At 35.5% G+C, this 25,108-nt stretch overlaps 2 protein-coding genes across 2 annotated transcripts in view; both read left to right on the top strand.

The window, feature by feature from the left end:
- Positions 1 to 1,271: 1,271 nt before the first annotated feature.
- LOC126978407 (elongation of very long chain fatty acids protein 1-like) lies at positions 1,272 to 13,651 on the top strand. The gene is made up of 6 exons (XM_050827216.1): positions 1,272 to 1,464; positions 3,053 to 3,243; positions 5,343 to 5,480; positions 7,069 to 7,174; positions 8,771 to 8,907; positions 13,139 to 13,651. Exons 1-6 carry the CDS (start codon positions 1,404 to 1,406, stop codon positions 13,412 to 13,414), a joined length of 909 nt encoding a protein of 302 aa, XP_050683173.1. The 5' UTR covers positions 1,272 to 1,403; the 3' UTR covers positions 13,415 to 13,651.
- Positions 13,652 to 23,512: 9,861 nt separating this feature from the next.
- The window catches only part of LOC126978331 (elongation of very long chain fatty acids protein 7-like), a 29,608-nt gene continuing 28,012 nt past the window's right edge, over positions 23,513 to 25,108 (top strand). Inside the window, exon 1 of the mRNA XM_050827105.1 lies at positions 23,513 to 23,642. Coding sequence (XP_050683062.1) covers positions 23,582 to 23,642 — 61 coding nt within the window. The 5' untranslated portion in view covers positions 23,513 to 23,581. The remainder of the gene's footprint in view (positions 23,643 to 25,108) is intronic.

The raw sequence follows: 25,108 nt of genomic DNA, 5'->3' as shown, positions 1-25,108 counted from the left end.
GAAAGATGAGATGAGAATACTTTATTTGACTTTTTGTAAAACAAAATACTGAAAATGAAAATACTAAAGACGAGGCAGTTTGGCCTTGGTTAAAGCCTGTTCGCAAGAACGAGTTAAAATTTTTTTTTCTGTGCTCCTGTCAAATTAAACATGAATGGAGGTGCGCTCATAACTCGTTTTAATCAGTTTATTTTTACGAAAACACCGAAGTAAACCTTTAATTTGTAATTTAAAGAACTTCAAATATATTACCATTGTTTAATGAGTACTAACAAGGGCTTAGTGGTTTTTAATATACGCTATGAAGCGCAATTTTAAAATACTTTTCTAGTAATTTCTACCCAAAAAATACCGCTAAAGTCATATCATTTTACCTTTCGAAAAGCAAAGCATATAGCATCATCTCACACCACGAACCGCAGACAAATTTTTTTCGTTCATTCTTCCATTAGCAATTCAAACGTCATTCAGTTATAGGCACTTCATTGTACGAATCTTAGCGATTCATTTTAGGTACCTACACTGAACCTCTTATTAAACGTTGGTGGTAGGCCTGCTGATCAAGATCGCCGGAATACGTTGGATGACGGTAGCGCAGGACCGATCATCGTGGAGATATTTGGGGCCTAAGGCCTTTGTCCAGCACTGGACATCTTCCGGCTCATATGATGATAACGATGATGACTTTCAACAATATTTTTTTTTTTGAAGACAGTAATATTTTTTCTACCATACATAATATTCATAATGTCTTGTGAGGGAATAAACTATTTCGTAGAAATTATAAAATTTATAGTAGAAACCTTTAAATGCTTTGTTTTCTTGTGCTTCAGCAATAACAAATTGTGAAGTGTTCGGTAGCGAAACTGGCTGATAATAAAAAAAAAATAGTTATTATTAATTAATAAAGGAAAAAACCTAAGTTAGGCATAAGCCTAAGGTAAGTTTAACCCAACTGGGTAGTGAAAAAGTGAAATTATTTTAAATATATGACTAACTGTGTGATTCCTCTGTTACAAGAGACTATGTGTGCATACATTTGTTTTTCATCCCCCAAAAGATCAAAATCGCAATAAATTTGTAAGCTATTTAACATGTTATGTATAAGTCATTAACATTTACACAAATATATTTGAATAATAATATGTAATGAATTGACTGTTTTAAATTTTATAGAGTCAGGCCATTTAATATTCAGAAAGTCCGAGGTACGGTTACAAGAATTCGTACTTAGCATAAATTTGTATTATTCAATAGGGACCTTCCAGGGCCAATACCAAGAGCACATGACTTTATTTCACTCAACAAAATGGACGTGTCGTATTCGGAATAAAAAATCCAGTGGCCCATAGGATATAATAATATTTATTTTTTATTTTTTTCATATTAGATTTATTGTAAAAATGGCAACTCTGATACGCACGGTCTGGAAAGGATACGGTTTTATTTTTGATGAAATAGCAGGTAAGTTGAGTTATAAATTTTTATTTATTAATAATTATTTGCATGTAATTTATTGATTTAAAACCGATACGTTGGAATAACGTTAAAGTATGTTTATATGTGTTATTTATGACTTACGGTACGCAGACGTGGTCTCTAATTGGCCCTTATGAGAAAGCTCATGGTCACTCTTTGGGCAATGGAGAGAGCTAAGCTTGGAGTTTCCCTGCGAGATCGAATCAGAAACCAAAGCTACCGACCTAGCCCAAATGATTGCGAAACTGAAGTGGCAGTGGGCAGGGCACATAGTTTGATGGACAGATGGCCGTTGGGGCAGTAAAGTCCTCAATTCACCACCGAAACCACGTACTGGAAGATGCAGTATTGGTAAGCCCCCATGAGATGGACCGATGATCTGGTCAAGATCACCGGAATACGTTCAATGAGGGCAGTGAAGGTCCGATCATCGTGGAGATTTTTGGGAGAGGCCTTTGTCCAGCAGTGGACGTCTTCCGGCTGATGATGATAATGATGAAGTTTGTCGTCGGATAGGAGTATGATAATTATTAATAATATAATAAGTTCAAAACATAGATTTAAGAGAGAAAACAAAAATAACTAATTATGCTATAAGAAATGTTAAATGGTGCTCGACGGGACGCACCTTTCGAGATACAGACAAATAGAGCAAATGTATCACAGCCTGGTATCCCAGAAACCAGAAAAAAGGAAATGAGGGGGACAATACAGGAGATTTATATATATATATATGATAGCAGGCAAGACATGGTCTAGGATAGCTAAAGATTAGACAAACAGTGATAGTTAATTATAATGGATATATATTATAAAAAGGCTTATAATATTATTATTAATCGTATTGTCGGATAGCGACTCATGTTCGGAAATCAGAAAAGTGACTGAATTAGCAAGACGTTGTTAACCTAATGGTTAGTGATACGCAATGCCCATCATAATAAAGTGCCGTTCAGGATTCCTGATTGGACTACAAAAAATCTGAGCGGGATCACATCTGCGCTCGTTGCGATGAGACATAAGGTGGTCTTATTAGCCCAGTAGTTTTACTAGCTACGACGCCCTTCAAATCAAGACACTATATAGTAGAACTACGGCAGGCTTGGCGACAGAAAAAGACGCTCTTGTGATATACCAATTTAGCTGGTATCTTTTGCCAAGAAGGCTCCCACTGGTGTAAAACGTTAAAGGAATACATGTATTCATTCATCATCATACCAGCCGGAAAACAAATACTGCTGGAAAAAGGCCTCCCCCAAATATCTCTAACATAACAGGACCGATGGTCTTGACCAAAACATCGGTCCTTATTGTGCGTCCTACCAACACTGCGTCTTCTGGTACGTGATCGCCAGTTCGTCGAACTATGTACCCTGCCCACTGCCACTTCAGTTTCGAAATCATGTCAGTAACTTTGATTCTCCTATGGATGTGCTAATTTCTGATCTCGCAGGGAAACTGCAAGCACAGACCTCTCTATTGCCCTCTGAGCGACCATGAACTTTCTGATCAGGCCTATAATTGGCAACCACATATACGAAATTCGGGATTATTAATTTTTATAATGTTTCAGATCCAAGAACAAAAACATGGCCTCTTGCTGCAAAACCGTACCAAGCGTTAGCAATATTAGCAGTATATTTATTATTTGTATTGAAAATTGGACCTAATTTCATGAAAAACAGACAACCATTCAATGTGGAGAAGTTAATGATACTACATAACTTGAGTCAAGTCATAGCTTGCACTTATGTCTTTTATGAGGTAAGTTTTATTTTGAGCAACTTTCTTTTATTCCCAATTTGTTATATAAAATATATATTTTCATTCTTGTTTCTTAGGAAGATTTAGCACGTATAATATTTATAATACGTAAATTTTAATAGATTATTACAAGAAGTGGGAAGTTTGAATAAGTGTTGAAAAATATTGAGCCCGACTTCTTCTGGGGTTTAGCGAAGGTGAAAAGAAATATATATATATATATTTCACCAGATGGGGGACACCCCATCGCACACTTTAAATTCGCACGCTTATACGTTAGAGGTTTTTAAAATACATAATAAAAAGCAGTATAAACGAAGATAGTAGAGGAAATAATGCACGCCTACCTAACGATGTAGATACTCCGAGAAGGCACTCCGCTATGTAGAATGGCATCTGAATGCTCTGGCGTTGATCGCAGGATCACAGAAGCGATCATAGACATAATTTTGTTCATATAAGATGGCGACATAATTTGTGGTGCGATCTTGTAGTACAATGATTGATCTTTAGTATGAGAGTGAACGGTAGTTTCGGAACAAAAATCGTCAACTCCTCATTGAAATGGGCAGGCGATCGAAGCACGTAAAAAGATGTAGGTAAAAGTAAACTACCCACGTTAACAAATGGCATTATGTCTTCTCCATTTTGCTTTTTGTCTTTCTGTCAGTCTATTTCTCTGTGCATATTTTGTTCTCATTTTTTCAATACAAATAATGTAATCAATTTTTTTTTCTGAAATAATGAGTTCAATTAATTATTTGCATTATAGTACCCATCTAGCCGGCTTCTACTGGTAGATTCTAATATTTTGATTCAATTTCTGCATTGCGTCCCGTCCCGTCCCGATGCCTAAGTACTTTGGCTCAATAATGCAATGCGGTTCGCTGCAGCTTCAGTTAAGAGTCTATAGATTTGTATACACAAATATTTATATTTTATATTAAATATACAAAATACGATGAATAAATGTGTTAACAATTGGGGTTATGCATATGAAATTTAATATAATGTGCACACTTAATCATAAGCTAGTAAAAAAAATTACAGGTCTCTAAAATTCTCGAAATATATATAGGTGATTAGGTGATATAGGTGATTCATAATTGAAATCCAATAAACAGTCAAACTAAAGAATCACTTTAATAGAATCAAAATTGTTTTTGATAGGTTATCTGTAGTAAGGCTTAGCGGCCTAATGAACGAGACTTGTCTACTTTTTATAGTAACAAACGCTGGAAATAAATTATTTATAATCAAAAACCTGCAGAAATGTAATCTGAGACCAGGTGATGCTATGTTATGGAAGTAATTTTAAACACATTTTAATGAGAAAAATAAAAGTAACTAGCAGCTAGTCCACTTTGTGTTATGCTGCTTGTATTGTTTAAAACAGTGACTATAAGATTTGAGTGTACGGCATCACAAAACCACCCAGCCACATAGTACTGAGCCCGTCGATTTGAGATATAAAGATGGAATATCTTATGTGCCTTCACTACAACCAACAAAGACTAATACATAAGCACAATTGCACTGCTATTTTGAAGATAAAATACATGTGGTGGCAAAAATGCCCCGAACAGACACCGCACGTACAGTTGTACTTCTACTACCAAACTCAGTTATTTTGAAATTGACAATAAACGAGATTATTCGGTGCGATAAAGAAATAAAAAACAATAGTTAAAATTTGTACACTTCCCTGTAATTATAATTTTATTTAAATTTAATCATTGAATTGTAATTATAGTTATAAGATTCGTTTTGTTTGAATAAAGTGTAAAGTCATCATTAAAATAGCAAATCATGGACATATTATTTTGTCTAATTAACAATTATATTCATGATTCTCTAGTTCCTTGCACCACCCTTCACATACCCCGCAACCCGTAGTGTTCCTACATTGTATTACACTACTTTCATTCATAAATATTTAGTCCATAATTTAGTTACTTTCCAGGGCAAAAAAATCTGCATTTTATATTTGCGATCTCTTTGAGTATATGATTATCTAGCCTGACATTTTTTGGTAATTATAATCTAATGGTCAATTTCTATGGGATCATATTGTGTAAACGTTTTAATATATTTTTCAGACAGTAGTGTACGCGTGGGGTTGGAAATACAAATGGATCTGTGAGCCTATAGATTTCAGCAATACCCCAGATTCTCTTAACGTGGCTGGCTTTGTTTATCATTATTACATTCTTAAATATCTGGATCTTCTTGATACGGTAAGTGTTTATAATCTGTTTGACGGTACAAAAGCTTTGAAACAGTTTTCAAGCAATCGTCAAACTGAGTTTATTTACCTAAATTAAGACTTATAGTAACACACTCTTCCCCGCAATATTTGATTACGTCCACAACTAGTGGGCTCAAGAGATGAGTTGATGCTCTTTAAGTATCGGTTCGTGAAAACAGCAGTCGGAAAATGATTCCATTAATGCCTGTCCGAGGCAAGAAATTTCTTGTATTAAGCCCGGTTGTGGAATGTCAGATGTCATCATGATTTGGATGAATTTGGCTGCTGGTCCTGACCTGAAAAACTCCACTGAGCACTCCCCATGATAAACCTAGAAGATGCAGAGAGAACATCCCAACACAACGGTAAATAATCAAGCCGATGGAAGATGACCTGATCATCTGATTCGAGCCACTCTTTGTTGTATGCGGTCGAATGGAAGAAGCTGATACTGAGGTGGGAATTTCAGAACAGTACACAGTATATGAGGTCAAATTTGCACCTTACTTGGTTGCAATTATTGCGGTGGCTTGCAGTAAAGGTCTTGTCTTACTGAGTACAGCAAGCATTTTAGAGGCCAATTTGGTCTTCTCTTCCAAGTGACCACGGAACTGAACGTCCTTGATATAAGAACGCTTAGTATTCTGAACAATCTCTGGCAGACCTAGGCATTGGTTTCGAATCAAATCAGTTACAGATCTCGAATCGAGGGATACGATAAAGGGAGACACAAACTTGTGTCTTCTAAGGGTTAAATTAGACTGAATTTTGCCGGCCCCATTCCGAGAGCTTGCAAAGCAAAGTCACCATTTTGGACGGAAGTTTGTTCCGGTTCTCGTCCACGCTATGCCGAGAGATGTTAGCACGGCCAGTGTAAGAAGCATACTCTGTGCCGTCATCTGCATAGCAAATAATACTGCTAATTTGATGGTTGTTAATATGACGCAGAAGAAACATTGTAGGGGATAGCACTCAGACATGAGGGATACCAGCGTTTGTGGGTCTTAAGTCGGAGCATGCACCGTCGATAAAAACCTTGATGCTCTGATCAGCTACAAAACTAGTGACCTGCACAACCTCTCGTGAAGAAAGGCATAGGATGGCAGTTTCGCTATTAGCTCTTAATGCCACACCCTATCATTTTCGGTATTTTAAGACTCACCTCCAATCCTCCTCCTTTCAACTCACCAACTTGTGCCCATTCATGGGTTAGATACAAGAAGATCACTAGCCGAGTAACCTTGGCGGAAACCGTACTGGAAATCGCTGATCAATTGGTATCCCAAGAGCTGGCGGGTGATAATCGATTCCATAACTCAGGAGAAAATGGAGGTCATGGCAATAGGATGGTAGTTGGATGGATCCGAGGGTACACCTTTCTTTCGAGTGCACTAAAGGCTTTTAATTCTTTCCGCCTAATGAGTAGGAAAGCAGAAAAAGACAGGTAATAAAAGACTTAGTTTCAAGAACCGATTTCCAAGGTTTGGTTTAAATAAATAGAAAGATACGAATTGCTAATACATTGTTCTATGAGCCTCTTTTTGCTTCAAATATACACACAAAATTTTTTTTTTCAGATATTTTTCATTCTAAGAAAAAAGACAAATCAAGTTTCATTTCTACATATTTATCATCACACTGGCATGGTAATGCTGACTTGGGGAGCAGTAACGTATTTTCCAGGTATGCAAAATTAGTATTTTAATAATATGTATAATATTATGATTGAAATACGGCCGAAATTAAGATAACAGCTAAGAAGATAATAAACTAGTACATTAAAATTTTTTAAAATTTTTTATTCAAACTAGGATATAAAATCACTTGCAAGTCAAAAACTACTAAGCGTTCGAAAAAGTATTCCTCAGACCTGAAAAGAAACTCAGCGGACTTCCTTTTGTTCATTAAAATATCGCTACAATGTCGTACAATGAAATTTATTATTTAATAGCCTGAAGGCGGTCACTCCATTCCCAATCTGCGGTATCATTAAGAAAACCATTTTTGTTATTACTACCTTACCTTTACCACACAAACGTGTTTTATCAATTATTTTGAAAATCTTATTACATTTGTTTTGAACATTTTCTGGAATCTTGTTGTAGAAGCAAATATATCACCCTACAAAAGACATACTAACTCGACTTAGCCGAGTAGTAGGCATAATAAGTTGATGTTACATACATAACATTATCAAGAATATATTTAGAGGCAACAGTTATAATGTTTATTTCCTTACATTTTGCTCTCAATTATTCTTAAGAACCTAACTCTTATCTATAGTACAAAGATGGTATTAATATCAGCAGCGTTGCCCCGTAGCAATACGTAGTATTATGTACCATAGGACATAATACTATGAAAATAGGTATAGTCGACTAGTCGCACCCTATTTACGTCAGTTAATTGTCTAATCTTTTTTACCGCGTATGCTACAGAACTATGTCTATTTGCCAATGCTTCAATATTGGAGCCCCAATCTAATTTGAAATTAAGAGTAATGCCAAGAAATAAAACAGATTCCACTAGTTTATTCACCTCTCCGTTTAATTAATAAAGCACTGGCATCTTTGAATATGTTTGAAATTTAGTACGGTATATTTTATTTGCTATTCAAAATTAGGATAATAGCGCTAAGTCAGTACATGATGTCAGGTGGTATATCGTTTACTTCGTCATACATAACATTGTTTCTGTTGTTTGACCTTATGTTCCTTTTCTATAAGGTTAGGAAGATTATTTATGTAGGTACGGAAGGGGAACGGTCCAAGAATAGACCCTTGTAGTATCCCCATATTGAGAAGAGACCCAGAAGATCTCCTCTCATTCATGTCGCCCTTATGAATTCAATTGTTTAGATATTATGAAATAAGAAGATCGAACACAGTTCTATTTTTGCGACAGTGACATAGCTTTCGGACCAGCGTTGAATATTAAACACAATCAAAGGCATAAAAGATAAATCACAGAAGATACGAAGTTTATTCTATGATTCTTCCCAGATATCCCAAAAATTCTTGAGTAGCTCAATACCTGCATCCGTTGAAATTTTACTAAGAGTCGGCAAAACCTTAAATATTGCTGTTATTTTACTATAATTCAGAAAGTCACGAAACAAGCCATGTTTTATACGATTATTAAAAACTATTGCAAGATATGGTGCTATGACAATGCAACGAGCCTTCAAACGACACCCTCAAGAGCAATTTTAATTTTTACTACTGTTTTTTTTTTTTTGATAAATAATTTTATGTGATTTTAATATTTAAATCATTGCAGGTGGTCATGGCACATTGATTGGAATGGTGAATTCATTTGTGCATATTGTTATGTATGGCTATTATCTTCTCACCGTGATTGTTCCAAGCACCAAAAATTCAGTTTGGTTAAAGAAACACATCACACAAATGCAAATTGTAAGTAATAATTTGGTAAATATAATTAATTTATAATATGATGTATTTAACATGTACCCATCGTGATCATGAATAATTATTAGTCCTTTTGGTTGAGGAATTTGTTAATAAAGATCTTTAAAAAATCTATTTAATTTGTACTAAAACGAACTTACAAGCCATGCAACTGAAAGTAAGTGATTAACGTTTGTTTGATACACTGCTACTATAACTCTAGAGGAATTCGTGATATCACGTAATCATTAATTGTTTAATATTTGTTTAATTAATAGAACTAGACCGTCATCTTAGTTACGTTAAAAATCAGTTTTGTTCTCTTTTTTCATCATTACCGATATTGTAGCTTGAACTTAGAGAGCTCTTGTACCTTCTCTATTAGTTATCTCTAATCTCTTAGCTAGGTGGGTTGTTATTCGGATTTTACCGATATTGACTGCGGCCTAGTGACACACTTCTTTAAATACATTTTCAAGATAAGCAGTCCTATGCTAGTGAATAGGTTGCGTTCCAAATACGAGTCGCTAGAGAGCGACCTCAGCGCAGTAACCCAATTTTAGTATCAGTGTAGCGACTGATGATTCTGACTTAACTTGAACTGATCTTGACTTAATAAAGATTATTGGCAAGCTTTGTATTTATAAAACATTGGCATCTAAGGATGTTAACACTTAACTAACACTATAATTATGCGTCCAGATCCATCGAAAGAGTTATTGCTGAGGAATAGTTGTCGCCTCCCATTTCTCCTAAATTTGAAAAAAAAAAAAACACTAACTGCTACACTCATATCTGTATCAGCATACTTGGGATTGATATATCAAACTACGTCCAGTTCTGGAGCCATTTGGAAAAGGAGGCCAAATTGGCACAAAAAGCTTGTGTTCAGGGTATATAGGTAGGGAGTATTTCACTTCGAACCATAAGGCACAAATTTGGCCAAACATATACTTCTCGCTTTTCGCCAGTACTAGCTTCTTCTTTTTGACCAAATACAAGGACAACGAATTGGCTTGAATCATCAGCGAAGTTGTCAAGTCAACTCCGATGGCTTGATTCTTTACCTTTGCGTAAAGATATGGGGTCACTCAGCATCGTGTACCAGCGTATTATCCAGTCTATAATACCAGCAGCTGACATTTACCACCGAATATAACGTCTTATGGGAAATTCCATTAGCTTTGCGTTGATGGCTAGCATTCCACAATCGCATTGCTAGAAGCTTCTTGCTTCACACTACCGCTTTGTGGAATTATTTACCTTACGGTACCTTCAAGCTTAAACCATACCATCGCATCCCATCTCAACGGGGACAGCTCATCTCTTCAGTTGACTTCTCGTATTGTGAATGTTCAAGACATCTGGTATTTTATATCTGATTTCAGTTGGACCATCTTTCAAACTTTCCATTTTATTATGTACTAGCTGACCCGGCAAACGTTGTTTTGCCAAATAAAGTATAATTCACGCGATTTTCATCATTTTGTTCTATTGTCAATAGTTTTTGCAGCGCACGCAAAAATAGGTTTTCGATTTTACACCTTGTGTTACAAAATAGCAATTTTATTATGGATCCCTAATTTTGAAAAAAAAAAACATAAAAAAATCGGACCAGTAGTACCAGAGATTAGCGCGTTCAAACAAACAAACAAACACTGCAGCTTTATATATTAATATAGATTTTTGAATGTATCATTAAAAATATTTTATAATACCTTCAATTCAATGTCAAAGTTTATGCTGTAGTCTAACCGTTTTGATAGCAATAGATATTGTTTTACAAAAAAAAATGTTCATTGAGTACATTTTAATAAATAAATTATATATTATAATGATTATTTTATATTTAAGGTCATGTTGTTAAGATACTTAATTAGAAATAGTGACGTGTGCGAAACGCAAATTTAAAGGCAAAAAACCAATGCCACGTTAAAACAAAATACGATATCTAAGAATAAAATAATTTATTAAAAACTGTAGTATTTCATTATAGTGAACCCAAAATATCATATGCTTAAGGCATCGGGTACTGAGTATACAAGTAATTTTCTTGCGTTATAAATGGTTTCGCGAATATCACTCCAATGATTTTAACCTTCCCAAATCGGCAGTGCCATGGGCATTTTTAAGATATACCAAAACCGAGTATGCCATACGGTACCCTACTCCCTCACCAAGTTCTGACCCTTGTTTTGATAATAAGATGGTTTGAGATCCTTATTATAAGCAATCTATTGCTGCTCTTAATATAATACTCATTGACAAAACTCTACGCGAGCGCCAAAATCACGCCGATCTGAGGCATACCGTGCGATCAGAGTTTCCCGGAACGGAAAGATTAATGAAATAATTATACATTTAGTCTGGGTTGCACCAACAAACATTAGCAAAAACAAACATGTTAAAGTACCGGTTAAGCAAGAATGAGTTATATCCTTTAACAATTTGTAGATGACTCCATAACATTAATTGTTAACCAGGTATAGTCCATGTTAAATAGTTCAATAGCGACCTGACAAAAGTTTCAGTGCAATATTGGATATTGACTTGATATTTCACTTTTTAATTTTGACTTAAATTATGTCAAGTAGTACGATGGTGCAACACAATGCACAGTCTATGTTAAAGTCAGCGTAACTGTTAACGTTAAATTTGACATATAACTATAGTATGTAATATGATGCTTGCTTATTTATTGCATGAAATGTATATCTTATGAATTCATTCATTTAATTTAACTTTTTGATTTTCTTTCCGACTTACATAGATAGTTTAATCAGCCTTTATGAACACTGGCTACTTGAACAACCAGATATTAGTTTTCTGATGTTTGTTTTTTTAAAGACATGGTTGTTGTTGTTTTTATGATCCGGATTACAGCGACGTGAAGATAAATGTTTAGACTGCACATTTTGCAAAGTTCTCACTCAAAAAGAGAAAACCATAAAAACGGAAAAAATATGTGATTTAATTTTAGTAAAACATGCATTTAGCACAAGTTTGAATTTATAATTAACTAGTGGACCCGACAGACGATGTACACACGTCTTAAATTTGAAAAATCGGTCCGTCGTTAAGAGGAGTTCACTAACATATATGAGCAGGAGAATTATATTATATGGACGGAATTGAGAATCTAAACCAGCCGCTTAGGAGGTAGTTCAATTATGAATCTAAATTCTAAACCATTCTCGAATCCACCTGAATACACACACCAATCTCAAATTCACTGGAACACACAAAAAACTCATCAAAATCGGTCCAGCCGTTTAGGAGGAGTTCAGTTACAACAGATGCACAAAAGAAATATATATTATATTAGGTTATTTTTACATGAAATATATTAACAAAATTAACTGACACTGAAATTGAATATTTTAAAAGCATAATATGTATGCTCAAAGCTTGAAGATCCGCAAATAATCGGTTCGCGAATAATGCAGCTAATGAATTATTCCAAAATGTGAGGCAAAGAGATTCTTGCGGAACGCATGATTGTAGATTGCTGGACGTCAACGCCGTGCGAATGAATTTTTGTATTTTAACGTGATGTTCGGTAGATATGCGGTAGAAGATGCAAAGGTAAATCATAGTATCGAGCCTATCGGAGATTTGACGTTGATGATTATAATCCATTTCTATGAGGAGTAGAAGTAACTAACTGAACGTCTCTCGGTATACCAAATGGGGTTTTATAGGTTGTAGCAGTTAGGGGTTTGTTCTCAAATTGATCTCGTTTTCCCAATGGGATTCGAAACTTTTTGATATTAGCAGTGAAAGTAGAATTTGTGTCTTCTAAGGATATAATTGAACATAATTCAGCTAGTTTTACTTCGAGATTTTACTGAATAGAAAAATGTTCTGTATTCTTGTTTTCAGACGCAATAATTTACTTGATAAACTATCTTCCAAATGTTATGTATTTTGTAATTCAGCATGTTTGGTTTTTTTTTCTATTACAATACTTCCAATGAAGGACAACTAACTTAAATAAGATTTCTTATGCAAAGTTTGGTAAATACTTAAAATATAAATTAATTGTTTTCATATTATATTATTGTTTAAAGGAATTGTTTGCGTAAGGTATAAGTCTCATTGAAATAACTGAAATTTACTAGATTATGTTAAAGTAATTTCTATTTTTATAAAATAAAAAATCAATTTAAGTGCTTTGAAATATTTTCTTCAAATTGCCTGTTTAAATATCAAAAATTTATATGATTGTTAATTTCAGATCCAACTAGCATGGTGCTGCTTACACATGGGTATTCTAGCAGTTAAAACTGACTGCCAATACCCAAGATGGGTAGCCTTAGTATTCTTGCCAAACGATTTATTTATGCTCACATTATTTATTGATTTTTATATTAAATCATACATTTTAAAGCCCAGTGCTAAAAAAGCCAAACCCAACGAAGAACAAAAAGAATGTGAAGATGAGAAAGTTAACCACTCAATTGAAGATATGATAGTCCGACAACGCAAAATGGCTTCTGAAAACCTACGTTAGCTTACATTGTTTCTAACAAATAATATAATGAATAGTATTCTCTTATTGCAGATTGATTCAAAATTTGTATAAAACTTTATTTAGCTTTATTAGTAACATATTTAGAACAAAATAGATGTTTTAGTGTATTGTCTTGTAATTAATTCATTGCATTAATTTTGCATAGATTGAGATTTTCATTTTACTGGCTTGATTTAGATGGATTTGATTAAAAATTAAATAAAAACATAAAACACATTATTTTAGTTTTTTTACTATCCATTTTAATTATAATAGATATTGACACAGATTGTGTTTAAATCAAAGACGGATCTACACTTTACACATTTATTACTTACTCACACATACAGAAACCAAGTAAGCCATTCAAGGCTACGGGGATTGATTATACCGGGCCCATTAATATTCGATTTTCACCTGGTCGAGGAGCAAATACTTATAAGGGCTATATATGCTTATTAGATTGCATGGTTACTCGTGCCGTCCTCTTGGAGATTTTCTTCTAGACGTGTCCAAGACATCTACAGTGACAATGGCACAAATTTTGTAGGCGCTGATAAGCAACTTCGCGAAATGTTCGATCAAGCAAAATCTAAATTACCTGGTGATGTTGTGAAATTACTTACATCAGAGTCTACCAAATGGCATTTTATACCTCCACACGCCGCAAATTTCGGTGGGTTATGGGAAGTATGGGTACGCAGCGCCAAAATTCATTAAAGGAAAGTTATAGGTGATAGCACTCTTACTTACGATGAGCTATCAACGGTTTTATCATAGATAGAAGCGTGTCTGAATTCGCGTCCATTGACTATTTTAAGTGACGATCCCAATGACCCTCTCCCCTTGACACCGGACCATTTTCTGGTAGGTGAACCTTTGTTAAATATTTTAGATGAAAATTTTTCTGATTAAAATCTTACATAGTAGAGAGATGGAAATTATGTCAAAAAATGGTTAGTGATTTTTGGAAAAGATGGTCGAAAAAGTATTTGGTTAGTCTGAACCAGAGATGCAAATGGAATACGAAAATACCCGAACCAAATGTAAATGATGTTGTAATTTTGAAACAAGATAATATTCCACCTGCGAAGTGGATATTTGGTAAAATCATAGAGAAGCACGTTGGACCCGACAATGTAACTCGAGTAGTAACTGTCAAGACTTAGAATAGCACATTAAGGAGGCCTTTAAGTAAAATTATTGTTATTTTGAAATTAAATATTTTTTTTTGCATAAATTTTCACGGTGGGCGGTCTTCTTTTGTTGATTTTATTTTGTTTGTTATGCTCTTTGACTGTGGGCGGTATCAACGCCCAGTTAGTAGCATTTTTTTCCGAGTAAGTTGTTTTTTGTATAAACAATTTGATTCCTTTCATTTTTCATGTTAGAGAATAATCTTTGTTTTTTTTTTTTAGTAAGATGTTAGAAAACTTATCCTGCGTCCTTTTGTCATATTTGTTTATTATTAAGGCTAAAGTTTGAGAATTTGTAATAAAAGTTTGTTTTTGTGAGTGACAAAGTAAGTAACTTTTGTCGGTTTTGAAACTTAATTGTCGTACATTTTGAAGGACGAGTCCTTGGTGGGCGGAATGTTGAACGTGAAACCGTCTTTTTAGTTCATATCGCATCCGATAGTTCGTTACTAGAGCCTATGTGAAAAGACCGAGATACATTTTAAAAAACGAGAGGTTCCCAACACGATCTACATATAGGTTAGTCTTTTGATACAATTTGACCAAATTCTTCAATCCTTTTTCACAATTTTGATGCTTTCTGACTCATTGATAAGACACCACCATGAATGATGCTGGATTAGTGTTGTCGAAGAGCGGTGACACGAAAAATGGGATTTTTTTAGTGGTAAACGCGCAAACTTGAGTCTTTTGGGGGTTAAATTGGACAAGGTTCAATTTACCCCATTCCGCGACCTTATCGAGAGAGGACTCGATAGAAGACACAAGTTTCTCCCGGCACTGGTTGAAGATTTCCCGAGAGAGACCTGCATGGCCCGTGTATACGGCATCACCAGTACTGTCTTCTGCATAGCAATGTATGTTGGAGGTGTCCAACATATCATTGATATGCAGAAGAAACAGCGTAGGAGATAGCACACAGCCTTGGGGCACTCCAGCATTCACGGGCTTCGGGTTCTAGCAATAGCCGTCGACAACGACCTGTATGCTGCACCCAGTGAGGAAGCTGGAGGTCCACTTGCACAAACTCTCGGGAAGCCCAAATGGTGGAAGTTTTGAGAGGAGTGCAATGTGCCATACACGATCAAAAGCCTTCGCTATATACAGGCTTACTGCCAGGCCTTCCCCCTTGCTTTCAATAGCCGCCGCCCATCTATGTGTTACTTATACCAGAAGATCTCCTGCCGACCGACCATGGCGAAAGCCGTACTGTCGGTCGTTGATCAACTGGTGACCTTCTAGATATACCAAGAGCTGGGGCTGATTATGCTCTCCATGATTTTGGAGAGCAGGGAGGTAATAGCAATGGGCCTGTAGTTTGCCGGATCCGAACTGTCTCTTTTCTTTTTTTGGATCGGATGGACAAGGGCTGACTTCCACGAGTCAGGGACTACGCCGTTGGAATAAGAGTGCCGGAATAAACGCGTTAGCACCGGCGGCAACTCAGGGGCACACGTTCTAAGCACGATTGGAGAAATGCCATCCGGCCCTCTCAACTTCCTGACGTCCAACGAAAACAGGGCTCGCCTAACAGTTTTTTGTCTGAACTGTACTTCAGGCATAGAGCTCTGACACCGCGGGATGGTCGGCGGTGTTTTTCCGTTGTCGTCAAGAGTCGACTTGGAGGCAAAAAGAGCGCAAATGATATCAGATTCCTCTTTTACCGTATGGGCCAGGGTGTCATTTCTCATGTGCAACGGCGGCAGGGACGGCTGGTGGAAGTTACTAAGAGCAGCTTTCGATAACGATCAGAACTTGCGTGTTCCAGTCGGGCAACTGAAAACCTGCTCGCCGATTTTGACGACGTGCTTCGATTTCGCACGGGCGATTTGCCGCTTAAAAAATCTGAAGGCACGGTTATATTTCCTCTTAAGAACTCTGCAGTTCGGATCCTTTGTACCCAGCGCCGCAACCCAAGTTCGAAACGCCTGTTTTTTGCTGTCAGAAGCTGCTTTAACTGACGCAACGATCCAGGGCTGTGATTTGCCACCGATCGGTACTACAGAACTAGGTATAAAAATATCCATGCCCTGTAGTATCAACGGCGCAGGCACTAGGATCATCAGAAGGCAAACAAACCTTGCCCTAAGGGTAGGATGCAAAAAAGGAACGCATCCTATCCCAATCTGCTGACTCGTAGTGCCAAACGCGGCGGGTTGCTGGTGGTCTGCGACGTTGGCGTCGGATAGGCACTACACTAAACTCCTGACCAGGCAATGGTTGGACGTTCCGAGAGAGGCGTCGACAAAGACCTGATAACCATCGGGATGTGTAGTCAGCAGAAGATCTAATAAGGACGGAATGTGGCTATCCACATCCGGGAGCTGCGTTGGTGACTCAACCAATTGGGACAGACCATACGCCAATGCAAAATTATGCACAGATCGCCCTGCGTAGTCTGTGGTGCGTGATCCAAGCCATTCGGCATTCTGCCCGTTAAAGGGAATCTGTGCAAGCAGGTCGTCAATTGCCGCTTGAACGCAGCCCATGAGTTGATCGGTTTCTGCGTTACCACTATGGGACCTGTAGAAACACGCATAGATGCGGACGCGGTCCTCTAAATCTACCCGGAGCCAGAGAGTAGACAGGTCCCTACTCTCAAAATTGCCGAGACGGCGACAGCAGATATCGTCCCTAACGTACACACATACCTCGGCATGAGGCAAAAAATTGTGCTCAATTTTGTACCCGAAGGGATAAGGGATGGCCAACGATCCTCGCCACTAACCTATACGAAACATAGCGGCACTAGGCCGATACCCCACGCTGGTATGCTGTGCGAGTGTAGTTTATTAACCCGGACGAGTTTGGCCCGATTATGCTGACGTCGTAAGACGGCAGCGTGACTCTCCCACTCTTAAAAGCAAGCCTGTAAATGGTGTGGTATCAGGTCTGGGAAATGACCAAAAGAGAATTAGAGATGTAGTTTCTTTGTGTCTAGAGTCGCGTCATAATCCAGAAATTTCTATTCAAGTTAGTGCATATGTTTTAGGGTCACTTACTTCCATGCTTCCTAGTAAAAAACTAGATAGTTCGCAGTGGGTCATCCAACAAGATTTGGAATTGCCTGATCCAGGTTACACTTCGCTAGGTTAGTTAGATATCCTGCTTGGAGCGGAAGTCTACAGCGAAATTTTGCTAAGCGGTATGTTGAAAAATCCATCAGGATATCTCATTGCTCAAAATACGGTCTTTGGATGGGTCTTATCAGGAAAAGTGACTTCTGAATCGTAGATAAGGCGCGCTCGCAGTGCCAAACGTTAAAGTCAACAATCTGTAATGTTGTATTTGCATCTCAGGAACAGGCCTCCATAACATTCTTTGATGATTTGTATCTTGATCTGACACTCCAGCCTATACATCTTCACTAAATCAGCACAGACAGCAATGCGATGCGTCCGCCATCTCATTAAGAGGTGTCTCAAGTCTGAAGTTTTGGTCCTACTAATAGGTCGTCATTTAAAGATACACCGTTCCTTTTGAAGATGCGTTAAATACAACGTGGACTTTGGTCGTTTGTTTATCCTCTCTCACCACTGCATGGTGAGAAAGGTACACAGCTTTCGGATCATTGATTTCCTCCTCTTTGACTAGAGTCATGTGGTTTAACACAATATATTCCCTGGGGGAATATATTGAACATTTGTAGGGATCCCAAGGTTCTTGAGTGCCTTTAAGCAAGAAGATGTTGTATCGAGCAAACTCTTGAGAGCGGCTGCTGATTCGGCATGTATTGGCTTCTGTGCAAACAATGTTTTGAAAATTGCATTGGAATTGTATCGTTTATTATTGAATCGCTTTATTTAACTGCTTCCAAGCCATATGATAGTTTTTCTCGGTGGTAGATAAATTGCGTAACAAATTCTCAGCCTCTCCAGACAGACTACTTTTCAAATAATGTAGTTTTTGTATCGATGGTAAAATTTCGTTCGCATGTATTAATGACACAAACATGTCGTAAAATGTTTGCCATTCCTCATATCTACCACTAAACGTTGGCAATTGTATTCTCGGACGTTGTTGAACGTTACTCGTCGATAGCGACTGTACTTCACTTATATTTTTACGGTCGCTTCCATCTGAACTTGATAGAGCGAGCAAATCTCTTCTTAATAACGATTTGTAGATCACATATTCTTCTTCGAACTCTTCATATAAATCCTTAGTAAAGTAAGGTAAAGATTTGGTTAATTTTGGATCGACTGCAGTTTGCGCTACAATATCTGAATGTCTTCTGTTGAACTTTGCACTCAAATCCTCTAACAATTACAATCTTGTTTCAACATAAGTCAATGTGATTCTGTCTTTTGGCGACTTTTTGTAATTAGTATGCGCTTTAACTAGTATCTCAAATGCGTCATTTTGTTCATTAATTACCTTCTCCACCTTTTACTTTCTATTTTTTTTAATTCAAATGCTCACAAACTTAAAATTTTACAAGTCATGAATGCTTCAAACGAAATTATTCTAAGTTCATATATTGAAAATCTCGAAAAAATTACAAGTTCAAGATTGCACAAAATATTCTAAGTTCTAAGAATTAAAACAGGAAAATTTTACAAGTCCAAGATTGTTTCTGATTTATCTAAGTCTTTGAGAAATTATTTAAATTTTTACAAGTTCTCAGATCATTGAATCTGTCACTGTTCTATTCACTTCACTGATTATACTATGTTCTTAATACTAGTACTCACGAATTTTACTAAGTCCAGTCCTGAGTTTCAGCACCATTGTTTAAATAGGTGGGGATGTCTTGTTCCCTCTCAAGTGGTTGCTGTATGTGTGAGTGAAAAACCTCCGAATGAACAGATATTGATCTGAAAAAAGTGACAGACTGACGATCGTAAAAATTATAGCAACCCTTTTTTGTCTGGGTTTGAAAAAATACCTAACTGCTACTCAACTGATGTCACTCTCCATATCGGGTTCTAAATTCAAAATACGCAGCTGAAACTGAAATAGTGTTTACATTGCTGTCTATTGACCAATAATATTTTAAACAACTGGAGTAAATGCAGAAATATATAGACATAGCTGTCGAAGGTTATTATGGTGTCATTTGTGGCATGTGCCATATTTCTGTTTTATTTTTGAATGAGGTGCATTGTCTATTAAATACTAGGTAATAAGAGGCGGCACTGCCTAAGCAAAATTGAAATTTAGTTTTATATGAATCGTGCAGTCATTTGACATAAATCTATATATATATATATATAAGAGAATGTATGTTTGTATGTTCCCTTATAACTCCTAAACTATTCGACCGATCTCAATGAAATGTTTTGTAATAGATTTGTTGAACCTCAAGGAAGGTTTACATATGTAATTTATATGGCACAACAACGTTTGTCAGGTCAGCTAGTTTGAAATAGTAGTAATTACAGTTTGGCGATTGGCGACGAATCCGGATAAGTTTGAAAGCGAACAGTTTCATAAAACGTAGTGGATTTCGGCTATCTCCGTTTTTACAAGGTCATAGCTGCCATCTGTCAATCTATCAATGAATGCACGTTTCATACAATCGAGCGAATCGCTTTTTTCTTACAGTGCTTCGGCAGCCTGGTGTAATTTATTTTGCCCCAAAAACACGACGGATATGGATAAATGCACGAAAAATCTCGAAGAAGATTGTTAAAATAATGCTCAAACAATGTTGGAGAAAATAATGTGTTAAATGGTAAACTTTTGACATGATAAAACACTTATAAATAAAAATAGCTATAATATGATATAAACTTAATAAAAATATTTGAATACCAGGATAATAAAACATAAAAAAATTATCTGCATGGATTTTCGATACATGTAAATTACCGAGGGATAAATAATACTTCAGCGTATAATTTTACGCTTTTAACAATAATTATTAAGGCAAAGAGTAAGCAGAAAACATGCCAACAAAGTGTTTTAGACAGATTTGTAGTAAACAAAATAGCATTTGGAGCTATGAACACTACTTTATCCTGTTACATATACCCCTGAGTCTTATTTGTAACTATGCTTTCTGTAGGTTATATATAGTTAGCAATCCAAGGCTATTTTGAACTCCCAATTTTTCTTTACAGTTTAACAAGTGTTTTCTCGGCCATTTGTTTAGTACGAAACTCAGAAGAGTTAGTCTTAAGGTTGTTCTTTTATTGTGTAAGTTTAGTATTCCATAACAAGTATTGTAAGGATGTAAACTATTTGTGCCTGTCAAAATCTTACGAAATCGTACGTTTTCCATGAACGAATTTTGCTTGAAAATATGATCAAGCGCTACATTATAATTCCTTGCAAACTATAATGTACCTCCTGCGACAGAGTCTGTCTAAAAGTTGTATGAAAGACTAGGCGGAAGCCCAGAAACTTGTCCAGGGAACATAAATCAGTCGCGAATCGTTGCAGATGATGTAAAAAGACAACGAGGCCAACCATTAATGCGTCATAGCGTTTAGTACAGACATAAACATATAATGCCTACTACTCGGCTAAGTCGAGTTAGTAAGCCTTTTGAGGGGCGATGTATAGATTTTACAAGAAGATCCCAGAAAATGTTCAAAATAAAAGTTACGTTATTCAAAAGAAATGTTAAAAAACATTTGTGTGGAAAAGGTTACTATAACATAAATGACTTTCTTAATAAAACCACAGGTTGGGAATGAAGCGACCGCCCTCAGGCTATTAAATAATAAGCTTAATTGTACAATATTACTTTTTTAACATATTTTTTGATAATAATAATAAAAAGCTCGCTTAGTTTGTTGCACCCATTCTTCTCAGGTCTGAGGCATTCGTTTTGGAATGGGTGGTAGTTTATGACTTAGAGGAACAGACTTAGAAATAGGATGTGACAGAGATGTCACATCCTATTTTGAATAAAAATATTTGAATTTGAATTTGAAGTAACTATTTACCTACCTGTATGTACCTACCTAGATATTATTAAAAGTTATTGACATAATATTGTAAAAACAGTCAAATATTAGTAAGGACTTGTTACTCTAAGAATATAAAAACGAATATCGGACCTGTTCCTTTGATTACCTACTTACATAAAATGTTGGTATCTATAATTATATTACTATATATATATCTATATTTTTTTAATTTCATGCAAAGAGCAGGCAATTACATTGAATTTATAGTTTTAGTTTCTATTTCATAGGCGCCGTTACAGTAGTATTTGCAAATTAAAATATTAATTGTGAATAATTACGATATTAGGTATATATAAACCAATATCCATTCAGGTTACTGCGTATTGAAAAATATCACTTAACCAAATTACTACAACCTTAATTCATAGTGGGTTTATATTATTATTCGACTTCAAAAAAGGGGGACGTTCTCAATTCCACTTTTTTTTAAGTTTTTACATCAGAACTCTCGAATGGGTGGAACCGATATTGATGATTCTATTTTTCTTTGAAATATGTTGCTTCCGGTGTATTTAGATTTTTTCCAGTTCTGATAATGGCATCCGTTAGACACCCATAAAAGTCTGACAATTGCATTAAGTATGTGCGCCACAAATAGACGAATAACTCAATGTCACGCCCAATGATTTCGATGATTCTTTTTTATTCGAAAGGAAGTACTACAATCGTAGTTTGATGAGTATGGTTCGGTTCTGAATATGGGCTCCATGACAAAATAACGGAACTCTTTAATGATTATGATCAAACAATTAACAATAGTCGATTGAATCCTGAACATACCACTTGTTCTAGACAAAGAAACAGAAAACGCTATAGCTATCTATAAAAAATAGGCTATTTTTTCGATTGGCATCATAAAAGTAGGGGTGTTTTTTTACATTTAAGTCGGTTAGACTCCCAAACGAAGCAAGTTATTTTTAGAAAATCTTTGAAAGCAGAATTACTAACTTTTAAAAATAACATAAAGTCTTCTTTCAGTAAAATACCCTATCTACGATATATAAGTTACTTTCCCTTCATGTACCTACCATAACTTTGGGACGCCTTGTATATTTGCCATAAATACTTAAAACAAAGAAAAAAATTCTATTGCAAACAACATTTATTACTTTTACAGTGTTTTAGTTGAATACATAAATATGAAACAATTTAAAATATAAAAAGTCTCTATTATTTGGTCTCCATTGGCTGCAATACAGTCTTTTAAACGTTGAGGAGAGTTTCCATGGGAAATTTCTTCAATGCCAATTGTACAAATTGTTTTAGTGACTCCAAATCATGGAAAGTATGGCTCAGTCACTCCTTCATAGCTAATACCCTACCAAATCCATCACTGATGTCGGATAGTGCCCACGTTGCGCTCTGTCGACTAATTGGGAAGCTTTTTTAGAGCTTTGAGCATAAAGACGGTCATTGTGTTTGTTAAAATGCTGAATTGTAAAAAAATTCGCTTCAATAGTTGTTTAGATTTTACCACCCTATTATTTTTTAAATTGTCAGTAGAGAAATTACCAGTTCGTCTCTTGTAGGCTGCAAGTCCTAAGTCATCTTTTAAAATACGCGACATAGTTCTAGGTGCTATCTTCATCTCCCGAGATAAAATCTTTTGCTTTCGGACAGAATTTCTTCGAATTCATTCCTTTACTGCTTTGACCACCTTTTTCATACGAACACTACGTGGATGATAACACCATGACACGAGAATTTTAAATATTAGATAGATTGTTTAGTGCAATGACCAAGTCGATCGAGCAATACTATAAAATGTCTCTCATACGTTGATAAAGAAGTGTCACTTCAAATATATAATACGAACTTCTTTGTGTTCATTTGTACGTTATGTTGAACCCATGTTAACGAATGCATATATTATTTAGAAAAAATCGTAACAATGACCGAGTGTCTTTTAATAAAATGCTAATAAATGCCAGAGTCGTTGTTCAAACGACTCATCGACTTCTTTTCTTCATTTATATTTAAGTAATGAAGTGAATGAGTCTGTTGTTTTCTTTTAATTTAAAATACCAGAAGCCTTTGACGTTTAAAAAAAAATGGCAGCGATAATTGGAAAACTTGTAACTGGATACAACTTTCTATTTACGGAACTCGCGGGTAAATAACTTTTTATTTTTTTTTTTAATATTTCTTGTTTTATGGTCAAAACTTAAATTTTTTCTATGATCACCGAAATTATTTTCATTAGATTAAAGAATATTTGAGGTAATTCTAGAGTCATATAAATCATAACCTACTATTAAAACATGTATTTTTATTTGTTTGATTTATTTAGAATTTCCTTAAATTTTACATATTAATTGAAATTGTGCGAGACACAGAAAGTATTCAGTAGAGTTTGATAGATGCCGTATTGAAATTTTAAGTGACATTACATCGCATGACATTGTGAAATTATGCAATGTCGGGGACTAACTACATCTACAGGAAGCCAAGCGAACGTGTCACAGAAATGACGCATTATAATATTATTCAATGCTGTGATATCCAGAATATAATAAAGTATTATTAATTAATTACTTATATATTATTATTTTTATTTTGTTCGTATTGCAACACGCCGCACGAACCAACCAAATAATCAACTAAATCATAATTTTCATTTAAATAAAATATTTGTAGAGGTATAAATGTTTTTGAAGTTAAGTTTTTGATTTAAAATTTTCATAATTTTACACATACGAACACTTTTAAATAAAGGAAGTAAGAAGAACTAATTAAAATATTTTACGAGACAATCAAGAAGTTCAGCTGATGGAAATTGATGCTGCCCATTTCAATGCAGTGCCCCCCAGGATTCTTGAAAAACCCAAAAAACGAAGCGGCACTATAATTGCGCTCGTAACCTTGAGACAGTAAATTCACTAGCTGCGGCGCCCTTCAGACCGAAACACAGTAATGTTTACACATTACTGCTTCACGGCAGAAATAGACGCCGTTGTTAACCCATAATCTAGCAGGCATCCGGTGCAAAAGAGCCTCCCACTGGTAAATGACGATTATTATTTAAATAATTATGATTAACGAAATAATTTTTCAATACAAAATATAACATTCAATACACCAATTATATACATTATATTATTTTATTTTCATAGGGTGGCTTACAGCCGTCAATACAAATACATAATATATCTACATGTTTATATATGTGCCAATTATGTGCTCAAACTAATTAAAGGCATTACTATGTACTAGGTAACAACACATTTTTGCAATTTAAATTGACTTAAAGTATACACATATTATGTTGTCATTATATTAGTTTCCTGTGACTTGCAAATAATCTTGTATAATATGTTTCTTAACACTACCTAAACTGTAACAAAAAAGATCTATTTCGGATGATTTTAGTTTGTTACAATTATACTAAGTACGTGGTATAAAGGAGTGTGATCTATAGTTTGTTAAAAAAAATATACGTGTATGTGTATTGTATATATAGATTTATTTAAACAAAACAAAACTTTTAATTGTGTCTACAATACTATGATTACATTAAACTAAAACTAAGATGAGGGGTTGGTCTTCACTGCGCTCAAACTAGATACCACACTACCAAG

This window comes from Leptidea sinapis, chromosome 1 (genome assembly GCF_905404315.1).
Source record: "Leptidea sinapis chromosome 1, ilLepSina1.1, whole genome shotgun sequence".
NCBI lineage: Eukaryota > Metazoa > Arthropoda > Insecta > Lepidoptera > Pieridae > Leptidea > Leptidea sinapis.
The sequence above is the reverse complement of the archived record's forward strand: the minus strand, read 5'-3'. Positions and strand labels throughout refer to the sequence as shown.